The sequence below is a fragment of the Pyrus communis genome, chromosome 12 (assembly GCF_963583255.1).
Source record: "Pyrus communis chromosome 12, drPyrComm1.1, whole genome shotgun sequence".
In the NCBI taxonomy this organism is placed as follows: domain Eukaryota; kingdom Viridiplantae; phylum Streptophyta; class Magnoliopsida; order Rosales; family Rosaceae; genus Pyrus; species Pyrus communis.
The window spans coordinates 212,026-226,610 of NC_084814.1; the positions used below are offsets into that span (position 1 = coordinate 212,026).

The window sequence follows — 14,585 nt, forward strand, 5'->3', positions numbered from 1 at the left end:
GGATGAGCGGTTGATTATTACTGCATTTATAATTGAAATGCAGACATCAACTAAAGTAGCTATCTATAGTTAGCTACCATCGGCCTGATAGTATAGTACGTAATAGTGTAGCAGCAGAGCAGCAATATTTCAATTTTCAAATTCTGAATTTCGATCTGAAATGGAGGTAAGTGGTGGTTTAGTTGCGGGATCTCACAACCTGAATAAACTTGTGGTCATCTGCGGTGATCGTGATCGTGAACGTCATGATGGGGAATCATCTTCTCTAAATGTAAATAATGCTCTTTGCCCTCCCTCCCTCTTCCTACCTGCTACCTCCTACTTCACTTTCATATTTATACATGCATGTTTTCATTGCTAATTTATGACTTAATCATTTCTTTCGTTCACTGATGAACTATATTATTGTCAAATTAATATGACCTATAGATGAATGAACGAATGACTCGTTGTATTTGTACTCTTTGGTCGGCAATCAACCGGCATGTGTTGGTTCTGCTATTGTACAGGCCAAAGTGCTGAAGGGGCAGATTTGCCAGATTTGTGAAGACGATGTAGGCCTAACTGCAGACGGGGAGCTGTTTGTCGCCTGTAACGAGTGTGCCTTTCCCATATGCCCAACTTGCTATGAATACGAGCGCAGTGAGGGTACCCAACTCTGTCCTAAGTGCAAGACCCGCTTCAAAAGGCTTAAGGGTGGATACCTATTACCTAAACGCTAAACCAGTTCTATTACTACTTCTAGTACTATACCATTGCTGAATAATTAAATCATTTATACAACTTTATCAGTTTATTTAATTAGTCTCACCGATGTTCTTTTTGGCCGGCAGGGTGTGCCAGGGTCCAAGGTGATGAAGAAGAAGATGGCATCGATGACCTCGAGTACGAATTCAGTTTTGATGCAAGGAGCAGACAAGATATGCAACATGCGCTTTCTGCAGACGGCCACATGAGCTATGGTTGCACTTCTGACTCTGGTTTCTCTTATCCCATGTCCCAACTTCCACTCCTTACTAACAGTCAAATGGTACTCACAAATTCAATTGAATTCGCTCAATTGTGTAAAATTGCTTTCTTAATTCATTGATCCATACTTCACGGCTGTACCACTCTTTTTTCTTTCCTTGTTTCTTTAGTTGTTTGCTTTTTTCTTTTAATGGTTGTGAGTTTTTCACGCAGGCTGATGATGATATCCCTCTTGAACAACATGCTTTGATCCCTTCTTTCATGGGAACTGCTGCTGGAGGAAAAAGGAACCACCCCATTCTTTCCTCAGACCATGTCCTTCTAGGTAAACATCTTACTCCTCACGAAATTCACATGCCCCAAATTCAATCACCTTACTCTCACACTTACCCATCTTGGGTACTCATCCTCTATTTGTTAGCTTGAATGGGTTCACATCTACCTTTTTTGCAGTACAGCCATGGATCCTTCCAAAGACATGGCTGCTTATGGCTACGGTAGTGTTGCTTGGAAGGAGAGGATGGAGAGTTGGAAGCAAAAACAAGAGAAATTACAGATGATGAAACATGAAAATGGTGCCAAAGATTGGGACTATGACGGGAATGACAATGGCCCTGATCTACCACTGTAAGTGCTCCTATGCATGCAGCATTGCTCATGTCTTTTGAGGTTGTGACTTGCTGCATTTAAACATTTTAGTTACGGGATTTTCTCTACTATAAAGTTAGTTTTAATATTTCCAATACCGTAGTGTTTGAAATATCCAAGGATTGCTGATCAATGAAAATTCTTTGTGCCACTCATGGATCAGAATGGATGAGGCAAGACAGCCCTTGTCAAGAAAGTTGCCTATTCCATCGAGACAAATCAACCCTTATCGAATGATCATCATTATTCGACTTGTTGCTCTTGGATTCTTCTTTCATTATTGGGTCATGCATCCTGTAAATGATGCATATGCATTGTGGCTCATCTCAGTAATTTGTGAGATTTGGTTTGCTGTTTCATGGATTCTTGATCAGTTCCCAAAGTGGTTTCCCATTGATAGAGAAACTTATCTGGATAGATTATCCCTGAGGTAAGCCATTTGATTATCACATGTTAATGTAACTTTCCTTTTGGTCCGACTGTGAACGTTATCACAATTCATGCTAATTCTCCTTTTTCCAGGTATGAGAAGGAAGGCCAACCTTCACAACTTTGTCCAGTTGATATTTATGTCAGTACAGTTGATCCACTGAAGGAGCCTCCTTTGGTGACAGCAAACACTGTACTTTCTATTCTAGCAGTGGACTACCCTGTTGACAAGGTCTCATGTTATGTTTCGGATGATGGTGCATCTATGTTGACATTCGAGGCACTGTCAGAAACATCAGAATTTGCTAGGAAGTGGGTCCCTTTCTGCAAGAAGTTTAGCATAGAACCACGGGCACCTGAATGGTATTTTGCAGAAAAGATAGATTATCTAAAAGATAAGGTGCTTCCATCATTTGTGAAAGAACGAAGAGCAATGAAGGTAATGAGGGTTACTAACAGTGGATACTTCCTCATCACTCATTGCAGAGAACTTAGTATATGTTCTTGTCACTATCTTTGCAGAGAGAGTATGAAGAGTTCAAAGTTCGAATAAATGCATTGGTTGTTAAAGCTCAGAAGGTTCCAGAAGAAGGATGGACAATGCAGGATGGAACTCCATGGCCTGGAAATAATGTTCGTGATCATCCTGGGATGATTCAGGTATGTCACATGGGAATTTGATTTCTTTATTGTGCATGTAAAGTTGTAATGCACTTTGGCATATAACAGTTATATGCACCTTTTTAGGTTTTTCTTGGCCAAAGTGGAAGACATGAGACAGATAAGAAAGAATTACCACGCCTGGTATATGTTTCTAGAGAAAAAAGACATGGGTTTAATCACCACAAAAAGGCTGGAGCAATGAATGCTTTGGTAAGTAAATTGAAAGGGAGAAAGAGAGGCTTCTTGAGCTCCACATCGATAGCAGTTGATAGAACTATGTGCTCTCTCTCTCTCTCTCTCTCTCTCTCTCTCTCTCCCCCCTCCCCTTTTTACTCTGGAGTTTCATTTTCTTGTCATCTTGTATGTCAAAACAGGTAAGAGTCTCTGCTGTTCTAACAAATGCACCTTACTTGCTGAACTTGGATTGTGATCACTACATCAATAATAGTAAGGCTCTTAGAGAATCAATGTGTTTCATGATGGATATGTTGCTAGGAAAGAGAGTGTGCTATGTCCAGTTCCCACAAAGATTCGATGGTATTGATAGGCATGACAGATATGCCAACCGAAACACAGTGTTCTTTGATGTAAGTATTTGTAGACAGTGAGATTGCTTTGTTGCTTTTTCCATTCATTTTTCTTCTATTTCAAAGTTAACATCTAAGTCATCATCACCAATAACAGATTAACATGAAAGGTTTGGATGGGATCCAAGGGCCTATCTATGTTGGGACTGGATGTGTCTTCAGAAGGCAGGCTCTCTATGGTTATGATGCTCCAAAAACAAAAAAGCCACCAACTAGGACATGCAACTGCTTGACAAAATGGTGCTGTTGCGGAAACTGTTTTTCTGGAAAAAGGGAGCAGAAGGCCAATAAACCCAAGACTGAAAAGAAGAAGAGAAATTCCAGGAAGGAAGATACAATAGTTTTGATAAATGTCTCTGATCAGGAGGGTGTCGAAGAGAACAATAAACGTAATCCCTTGCCTTCCACAGTATGAGGGAAAATAAATAAGTTCTTTTTAATGGCATAGTTTATACTGTGGATGCGTACTGTGATAGGAGCATATTCATGCGACTTAAATGGCTTGTTCTCGTGCATATACGTTATGTTTCTTTAGTTATTTTAGTACTTTAAGCTATTTTCGTGTGTTTGTAGGTCCAAAGGGCTAAAGGAGCAAAAAGATGCATTTTGGAGACTTTTGGAGCACTTTTGGGCTAAGGACGGATAGCTTATGCTTGAAGCCAAAGTGTTGGACGAAATTGAAGACCTAATTGGAGCCAAAGTGTTGGAACCTTGTTCTCTTTAGTTTTAGGACATTTAAACCTTTCCTAATCCCAATCATGCCATGCATAACACACATCCATTCTAACACATTGTCATTGCACATGCATTTCCTTCATTAGTTAACCCACATGCACTTATCACTTATCATCACCACATATCATATCACTTAATCACTTATCACTTATCATCACCACTTAACCACTTATCATATCATAACCACATATCATATCACTTATCACTTATCACTTAACATATCATCCACCTACTTCACCTACAACATCCACCTACTTCACCTACAACATCCACCTACTTCACCTACAAATGACATAGCCATATGTTCCCTCCACTACTCCTATAAATACCCTTGCATTCATTCATTCATAAACATCTCATTTCATACACAACACACCACAAACACGTCCCTTTCTCTCTTAGCCGTGAGCTTCCCATCTCTCCCCTTATAATCCAAAAACCATTTTTCCATTCCCCTTCCACTTCTCCACCACTCCTTTTCCATTCCACACTTCCATCCCCCAAACCAATTATCCCTAGACCTTATGCTACAATAAAGAGGAAGAGAAGAGGGCCTAAACGTTCATACAATTCAAGTTTGAGTTGTTGGAATGTTTAGGCGTTTCTTTGATTTCAATGTTTAATTTCAATTCTCTTTGTTTTGTATGAGGAACTAAACCCCCCTTTAGCTAGGGGGGGATTCGAAATATATGTTTATGCTTGCATTTTGATTTGATTACTTCTAATTGCGTTTCATAAGTTGTGGATTCAATTTGTTTAACCATTTGATTGATAACTTATTTATGTATGTTTATTAAGAATGCGCGCTTAATTTTCATGCATGAATATGACGCTAGAATATAAGTGAGTTTCACCTAATCGTTATGAACTTATATTCACAAGTAGTGGAGGTTGCTTATAAACAATCGCGTTAAACGAATTCTTGGCATAAGTTTCATGCAATCATAGTAACGAATGCCTCGTCAACACTTATAGTTTTCATGATGCTTAATGATTCTTGCTTGTTTCTCTATTATGCAATTCATGTAGGGAACTTGTGAGGAATGCTTTGGGTTGTCGTATGCAATCATCCAATTCATTAACTTAAGGAAAACTTGACGGTTAATTTAAGCGGACCTAATTAACCCGGGGTGTTGAGAATTCATGGTTTATTGAAGTGCAATTGGAAATCATTTTATTATGCAAGTGTAACATGTATGGAGATGAACCCCTTAGCTAGCCATACCATCCATTCATTTCCGTCAATTTCATATTTACAATTTGTTTTCTTTACAATCTATCCATTTTAGTTTAAATTCGTCCAAAATCAATCCCCCCATATTTCGTTTAAGTCTTAGTCTTAATCTTTCTTATTTTTAGTTTTGAATTCTTCGAGTTTAGTATAGCATTTTAGTTTGTGTTTTTAAAGCATTTTGAGTTTTTGGTTTGTCTTAGTGTTTTAAACTTTATTTTACGTTTTTGAGTCAGTTTCCAAGAGATTTGCAATCCCTCCTAATCCCCGGTCCAGAACGATCCCTACTTATACTTATACTACAAATCGACAAAAAGAGGGTTTAATTTGTGTGCGTATAAATCTCGCATCAAATTTTGGCGCCGTTGCCGGGGATTAGAAAATTTGCTAATCCCTTGGATTGTTTGTTTCTGTATTGTCTTTTAGATTTAGTTTTTTTTTTATTTTTTTTATTTGTGTTTTGAACAAGATGGCACTTAATAATGCTTCTCTTTTGTCACAACTCATGGAAAGGTCCCAAATGCAAAGAGTTGATATATTTAATCTTCAATCAAGGAATAACGTGTTTTCCAATACTTACAATTCGGATTGGAGTGATCATTCAAACTCTATGTGGTGGGAACCTCAAAATGCTCAACAAGGAGGATATTGGCAGCCACCACAACCTCATATTCAATATGCCCAACCAAATTTAAGTTCGTCAATAAATTATAACCAAAAGCTTGATGAATTAATTTGTTTGGTGCAGGGCTTACAAAATCAAGACAATGAGGCTCAACAAGAAGGATATTGGCAGTCGTATGAGGAGTTCTATTCAACGCCTATGCAGCCACCACAACCTGCCCAAAGTAATGTAGGTAATTCAAATGATAATGATACGATTTTTCAATTACTTACTACTCTGGAAAAGCAAATTGGGCAGATAGCGGAGTTCGAAGGACAATTTTGCGACCAAGGCGAACTCCCTAGTTCAACCATTGCAAATCAGAAGGGAGAATTTGAAACTGCCAAGGAAATCATGTTGAGCAGTGACAAGGAGGTTGGAACGGACCCTCAACCATCAAAATCAAATCACAAGGAAGAGGAATACACCCAACCCACGGAAAGGGTGGAAACACCTTTACCGGAGGCTCCTATTGCTCCTATGCCATCTAATACAGGTATGGTTGTTCCAAATTTCATTATTTTTAACCCTATTCCTTGCAGATTCATGACTTCCAAGGAAGAAGAAGGTGAAAAAGACATCTTGGAAGCCCTTCCAAAGGTGACAAGTAGGGAATGTCATGAATCCATCAAAGAGGACGTTCTTGAAACCACAAAATCCAAAAAAGTTAAATTTGATGACATTGGACAAGTAATAACCATCACTTGCAATCTGGCCAAGTCCAATATCCCTGAAACTTTCAAAGGAGTGGCACCTACACTAGAATTCAAACCAATGCCGGTTCACTTCAAGTATCACCTTCCATTCAAGGACCAATTCCATGCCGTTTGATTTTATTTATGTTAATAAAAATAAAAAAAAAATAAAAATAAAAAAAATAAAAAAAAAAAAAAAAAGAGAAAAAGAAAAAAAGAAAGATACTAAACATGGAGAAAGGTGGAGCTTCACAAAGGTTGTTTGCGTGAAGTCCCACTACGAGGCGCAGAAGCGGAAGGCGCATAAGCGGGAGGCATAGAAGCGGGAGGCATAGAAGCGGGAGGCATCGAAGCGGAAGGCATCGGAGCGGGAGGCATCGGAGCTAGAGCATTCCAGGCCTCAATACTTGGCCAAGCGCTGGATGACCCAGGAAAAAGGTGCCTCTGGAGATAAGACGCAAGCCTTTGACGGTCACTGTGAATTCGACCCTCAGATTCTTGCAGCTCATCAAGCTTCCTCTTCATGCCCGCCGAATAGTTATTTGCAAGCACATGCAAACTTCTATTCTCGTACTTAAGCTGTTTGATTTCCTGCTTAAGACTTTCCACCTCTGCCATCAACGATTCCACTTGGCGGGACCGAGCAAGCAGGCGTAGGCCCATGTTGGACACAGAGCTCGCACACTGAACACTAAGTGCGAGGGACTCTTGAACGGCCAACTCATCGGACCGTCCTGACAGCAGCCTACTATCTTTTGGAGTGAGGAGGTTTTTAGCTACTATTGTAGCTGTTGTGGCGTCCTGCATCACAGAGTCTTCACCTGAAAGAGGACCGTTAGAAGATAAAAAAGAAGGGCGCCATACATTACCTTGACGGGGCGCAACCGGATCGCTGCTGAGACTCAAATCTAAGCTAAGGTTCGATGAGTTTGCCATTTTTTTCAAAAGTGTTCAAAGAGAAGGGGTGGATGGAGTTAAAAATTTCACAAAGGGCCGGAGTCGAGTTTCAGGAATGGGAAATCTTCAGAGTGTGTATGTTGGCGGTGATCGATAGCTCTATAAAATGCCAAGGCAACGCGTCCACCAATTCAAGAGCCGGATTTTCCGGCGTAAGTTAGGCGACGCTCCCTCGGCTTTTCAGAAAACGCGTTCAACTTTGTCAAAAGATTTCTGACAAAGCTGAAAACACGTGGAGGCCATCATCGCAACTACACGTCTTTAGCCGACAAGCGCAAAGTTCGGCGACGCTTTCTCTGCTTTTCAGAAAACGCGTGCAGCTTTGTCAAAAGGAGCCGCATCTGCACTACCACGTGTCGTTCAGAAAGAGAAGGGGCGTCGTTCAGAAATCGAAGGGGCGCCTGCTCAGAAATCGAAGAGGCGTATTCAAAGATCGAAGAGGCGCCACTATTTCAAAAAGCCGGAATTGCGGGATCAAAACGTTTGTCGACAAGGGTAAAAAGTACCACCACTTGATATTATCTCTATATATGTCGACCTTCGTCTTTTATGGCAGGGCAAACCATGAAGAAAATGCCCAACTCTCCCTCACCTCTGAGGGCGCACTCCCAGCAAAGCCTTTCAAAATACTCAATTCTTTCTTCTTCCCCAAAGATGATACCAGATGCCTGGAGTACATATGACCCAGGAGGAAACGGCGGATTGAAGCATGTGCTGATTCATTCACCGCTTCTTCAAAGCAAAGGTATCTCATATCATCAAGGTCAAAAGCAAAAGTATCTCATATCATGCTCTTTCCCTGTCTTTTTCTTTGTCCTTGTTCTTACTCGCATGGCAAAGTAAAAGAAGCAATCAGCCGGCACTTGGAGTCAATCTTCCGATCTGGAGCCAACTGCCTGGAATCTATTCCTGATTGCTTACCTAGCGTTGCTCTCGAGTAGTCATCTTCAACGGTTGATACACTTCCGGAGAAGGGACCACTTCTGCAAAGGAGAGCGAGTAAGGCAAGTGAAAATGATACATTGAAGCATGTGGAGACAAACATAGGCTGAGTTATCCTCCAACCCTTTTCAATACGAATTGGAAAGATTGAACAAAGAAACAGACCAAAAGGGTAAGCTCAGACCTTCGGGGGAGACCAAAAGAACCATCCTGCTGCCCAGTTCAAGAAGTAGCACAAAGGAAAATCAATGATGGGCGGAAACCAGTTCGAGAGTAAGCCTGTGGAATCATCAAGATCAAGCCTCAATGCAATCAACAAAGAGAAGAGGGAATTTACACTCCATAACCAGATTTGCGTCCCTAAACTCTTCTCTTTGTTAATTACATTCTGCCATGTTTAGTATGTTTAGTTGTTGTTTGTGTGTTTACTTATGTTTTGTGTGAATCTATGCTTAAAACATTGAGGACAATGTTTGATTTAAGTGTGGGGGGGTAACTAATGTTGTTAATGCAAATTCGTGGGATTTTATCACCCATAACTTCAAATGTTGTTCCTTGCTGTTTTAAGGTGTTTTTAAGTTGTTTTAGAGTGTTTTAGTATGTTTTGTTTTTATAACTCCGAAAAGCACATAAAAATTTGAAAAATTGTTTTGAAAAGCCTAAAAAGAGTGTTTTGAGTCGTTTTTGTGAGTTTGTGTCTTAGGGTACCTTCCAACACAATGATAAGGATTTGGTTTGTAATTGCATGACTGTTAAAAAGAGTTATAAACATAGAGAAAAGTTTGATTTACTCTTGGTTTATGCTTAGTTATGGTTATAATGTATGACTTCACATGCAATCATAAAAGAAAAATTCGTTTTTGTAACATGCTTGAAGGAAGGAACTCAAACAAACGCTACAACCCTGTGAGACTCGAGCCATTACCTTCTTTGGAGAGTTATTTTCTGTGATTCTTTGTTTTCTAAAGTTGTTGAATGATCTCATTATTCCTTGCTTGGTTGCTACTTAGAATGCAATTGTATCATGATAGAACTAAATGCTAGAACTTATATCCGTTTCATTCAAAGCATGATATTGAGTTGCATAACATATATCAAGATGAAGTTGTGTAGTTGCCACCATAGCCAAATAGCCTTACTTCCCATATTTCGTATATATTGTAAGTCTTAACACCGTTGAGCCTCGTTTAACCTATTTTCTTTGCTAACCATATCACCCCTTACCTAGCCTAGATTAGGACCATCCGTACCCTTGTTCTTAAAAGATAGTGAGCATGACTTAAATGAATTCCTTTTGAGTACATTTTGCAAGAAAATGAGTGTGGGGGAGTAAAAGTTTGTTCTTAAGTTTGTATGTTTTGAGAGTCAAAAGAAAAGAAAAAAAAAATTGTGAAAAACATATGAAAAAGAAAAACAGAAAAGAAGAGAAAAGAAAGAAAGAAAAAAAAAAAAAAAAAAAGAGCTTGTTCCCCCTTGTTGTTCAAAAGTTGAGTTTTCATTCAAAAGTGAATTCTACGTTAATTCAAATGTTTTGCTCGCTATTTCTTTAAGAACCTTTGTTTTCCATATATCTTCTTTGTTAGCCAAATACCTTTAGCCCCGTTACACCCCTTTGACTTCTATCTTGATCGTTATGTGTTCAATAATGTGGAGTTTGAAATTGATATGAGCTTATGGAATCACTGGTTCTCATTCTAAGTAGTAGCATTCCATTCATGAGATCATATTCATGTCATTATCGTAAATCCAGAAAATGCTTTCCTTGTTATAACATATGTGAGTGTTCGTCTACATGTTTACATCAATCTTCTCACATATAACTAGTGTAGGGTGTGTAGTCAGAAAATCTGTGTGAAAAACGAGTGCATATCTTGTAAGGATTTGAGCAATTTCTCTAAGGCATGTTACTACATTCGAAATGTGTTTTAAATGCTTAATTGTGAACTAGTATGTGGTGACTATGATTAAGAATGTACTTAAGTGTAATGATGGCAAAAATCTGTGGGAATGATGATTTTTAACTTGTCATGTGCTTTGGAAATCCCTAAGACGGTTGTTGGAAGGTTTAGGTTGTGTTTTACTTGTTTTGCTTCGTTTGGTTTTGTTTTGTTTTTCTTTCTGTTTTGCTCGAGGACTAGCAAAAGATAAGTGTGGGGGTATTTGATAGGAGCATATTCATGCGACTTAAATGGCTTGTTCTCGTGCATATACGTTATGTTTCTTTAGTTATTTTAGTACTTTAAGCTATTTTCGTGTGTTTGTAGGTCCAAAGGGCTAAAGGAGCAAAAAGATGCATTTTGGAGACTTTTGGAGCACTTTTGGGCTAAGGACGGATAGCTTATGCTTGAAGCCAAAGTGTTGGACGAAATTGAAGACCTAATTGGAGCCAAAGTGTTGGAACCTTGTTCTCTTTAGTTTTAGGACATTTAAACCTTTCCTAATCCCAATCATGCCATGCATAACACACATCCATTCTAACACATTGTCATTGCACATGCATTTCCTTCATTAGTTAACCCACATGCACTTATCACTTATCATCACCACATATCATATCACTTAATCACTTATCACTTATCATCACCACTTAACCACTTATCATATCATAACCACATATCATATCACTTATCACTTATCACTTAACATATCATCCACCTACTTCACCTACAACATCCACCTACTTCACCTACAACATCCACCTACTTCACCTACAAATGACATAGCCATATGTTCCCTCCACTACTCCTATAAATACCCTTGCATTCATTCATTCATAAACATCTCATTTCATACACAACACACCACAAACACGTCCCTTTCTCTCTTAGCCGTGAGCTTCCCATCTCTCCCCTTATAATCCAAAAACCATTTTTCCATTCCCCTTCCACTTCTCCACCACTCCTTTTCCATTCCACACTTCCATCCCCCAAACCAATTATCCCTAGACCTTATGCTACAATAAAGAGGAAGAGAAGAGGGCCTAAACGTTCATACAATTCAAGTTTGAGTTGTTGGAATGTTTAGGCGTTTCTTTGATTTCAATGTTTAATTTCAATTCTCTTTGTTTTGTATGAGGAACTAAACCCCCCTTTAGCTAGGGGGGGATTCGAAATATATGTTTATGCTTGCATTTTGATTTGATTACTTCTAATTGCGTTTCATAAGTTGTGGATTCAATTTGTTTAACCATTTGATTGATAACTTATTTATGTATGTTTATTAAGAATGCGCGCTTAATTTTCATGCATGAATATGACGCTAGAATATAAGTGAGTTTCACCTAATCGTTATGAACTTATATTCACAAGTAGTGGAGGTTGCTTATAAACAATCGCGTTAAACGAATTCTTGGCATAAGTTTCATGCAATCATAGTAACGAATGCCTCGTCAACACTTATAGTTTTCATGATGCTTAATGATTCTTGCTTGTTTCTCTATTATGCAATTCATGTAGGGAACTTGTGAGGAATGCTTTGGGTTGTCGTATGCAATCATCCAATTCATTAACTTAAGGAAAACTTGACGGTTAATTTAAGCGGACCTAATTAACCCGGGGTGTTGAGAATTCATGGTTTATTGAAGTGCAATTGGAAATCATTTTATTATGCAAGTGTAACATGTATGGAGATGAACCCCTTAGCTAGCCATACCATCCATTCATTTCCGTCAATTTCATATTTACAATTTGTTTTCTTTACAATCTATCCATTTTAGTTTAAATTCGTCCAAAATCAATCCCCCCATATTTCGTTTAAGTCTTAGTCTTAATCTTTCTTATTTTTAGTTTTGAATTCTTCGAGTTTAGTATAGCATTTTAGTTTGTGTTTTTAAAGCATTTTGAGTTTTTGGTTTGTCTTAGTGTTTTAAACTTTATTTTACGTTTTTGAGTCAGTTTCCAAGAGATTTGCAATCCCTCCTAATCCCCGGTCCAGAACGATCCCTACTTATACTTATACTACAAATCGACAAAAAGAGGGTTTAATTTGTGTGCGTATAAATCTCGCATCATACTGCACTAGATTCCTTTGTGAAAATATCTCACCATTGCAAAAGCATAGATTTTTAACTCTGTTTTCAATTGGTTACTTACAATCTGCACTTTTCACCAAGCTTCCAATCCGTCTTTGGTATTTACTTGTCTGTTTTTATACTTCAGGATTATGAAATGCAATGTGTGTACATCCAGCATGTGCAAATGCAAAGGACAAACTTCAGTACTGCTCACTTAGGAAAATGTGTGTGAAAATCTACTTTATAAGTCATGATTGATTTGTATTCTTTAAACTAGGGAAGGTTTGATATTATCTTTTCTGCCAGCGTTGTTGGCAGATGCACACTTGCTACCTTTGTGGAGATAGGTTCTTTATTATGTATTATGGATATAGATAAACCTAAGTTTTCCTTGTTTCCCACCAATCTCGGTTTTCCTTTTGACTTGAGAACATCTTATCTTCAGGTGTTGAAGTTGAAAACTTGACTCTAATGTCTGATGATGAGCTGGAAAAGAAATTTGGGCAGTCTCCGGTGTTTGTTGCATCCACCTTGCTGGAGGATGGTGGGACTCTGAAAAGCACTAGGCCAGCATCTCTGCTTAAAGAAGCCATCCATGTAATTAGTTGTGGCTATGAAGATAAAACAGAATGGGGAAAGGAGGTAAGATGGTGATCCAATTCATGAGTTGATTAACCGTATAACTTTTTTTTTCTCTTTGCTTGCTCAATACGCTTCCTCCCAATCCAGGTCGGCTGGATATACGGTTCAGTTACAGAGGATATCCTGATAGGCTTTAAAATGCATTGTCACGGTTGGAGATCGATATACTGTATCCCTGCAAGGCCGGCATTTAAGGGATCAGCCCCCATTAATCTTTCCGATCGTTTGCACCAAGTCCTTCAGTGGGCCCTTGGATCAATTGAAATATTCTTGAGCAGGCATTGCCCTCTCTGGTATGGGTATGGACGGGGTCTGAAGTGGTTGGAGCGTCTGTCTTACATAAACGCTACTGTGTACCCATGGACATCAATTCCACTTCTTGCTTATTGCACTCTACCTGCTGTATGTCTGCTAACAGGAAAGTTCATCACTCCAGAGGTATAAACATACAGTTTGATGGATCAAACCGACCTCATCTACTTGTTGGCTTGCCTGCCTAGGCGATGATATATGCATCTAATGTTGATTTTTTTACTTGTGTGCAGCTGAACAATATGGCTAGCTTGTGGTTTCTGTCTCTTTTCATCTGCATTTTTACAACGAGCGTATTGGAAATGAGATGGAGTGGAGTTGGCATCGACGAATGGTGGAGAAATGAGCAGTTTTGGGTGATTGGTGGGGTGTCGGCGCATTTGTTTGCCGTGTTTCAAGGGATTCTAAAGGTGCTAGCCGGCGTTGATACAAACTTTACGGTGACATCAAAAGCTGGGGACGACGCGGATTTCTCAGAGCTGTATGCATTTAAGCGGACCACATTGCTCATCCCACCAACGACGTTGCTTATTATAAACTTGATCGGAGTAGTTGCCGGAGTGTCGAATGCAATAAATAACGGTTATGAGTCATGGGGGCCACTGTTAGGTAAGCTCTTGTTTGCGTTCTGGGTGATCATTCACCTCTATCCTTTCCTCAAGGGTCTGCTTGGTAGGCAGAACAGGACTCCTACAATCATTATAGTGTGGTCAATAATGCTGGCTTCCATCTTTTCGCTTTTATGGGTTCGGGTTGATCCGTTCTTGGCCAAGTCAGATGACCCAACCCTGGAGGAATGCGGATTAGACTGCAATTAACAGCACACACCCAGGTCCCAGTCCAATCCAATCCAATCCTTGTGTACCGGCCAAGTCCACAGTGACTATTTTTTTGGTAAATTGATGATGAACCATACAAATTATAAATGGATGAAACACACCTCGTTTGTGTATTATTGTTCTCGTTTGTAACTGCGAAAACCATTTTTGTGGAATGGTACGATGGGTTTCACCTTTTTGCCCTTCTCATTTGATATCTAGGATTTAATTGAATTGGATAACTAATTAGAGTTAATGAAATAATGAATGAAAAAAATGAG

General features: G+C 39.1%; 1 protein-coding gene across 2 annotated transcripts; it reads left to right on the forward strand.

Moving 5' to 3' along the window:
* Positions 1–160: 160 nt before the first annotated feature.
* On the forward strand, positions 161–14,304 carry LOC137711378 (probable cellulose synthase A catalytic subunit 5 [UDP-forming]). Of its 2 annotated transcripts, none has more exons than XM_068450611.1 (14): positions 161–271; positions 510–696; positions 834–1,072; positions 1,183–1,294; positions 1,428–1,596; positions 1,781–2,047; positions 2,140–2,485; positions 2,569–2,706; positions 2,794–2,919; positions 3,084–3,296; positions 3,394–3,685; positions 12,978–13,174; positions 13,262–13,612; positions 13,720–14,304. In XM_068450611.1, the coding sequence occupies exons 1-14, from the start codon at positions 161–163 to the stop codon at positions 14,302–14,304; spliced, it is 3,333 nt and encodes a 1,110-aa protein (XP_068306712.1). The 2 variants fall into 2 exon arrangements, with proteins under 2 accessions (XP_068306712.1, XP_068306713.1); XM_068450612.1 differs by having other exon boundaries at positions 834–1,030.
* Positions 14,305–14,585: the final 281 nt, after the last annotated feature.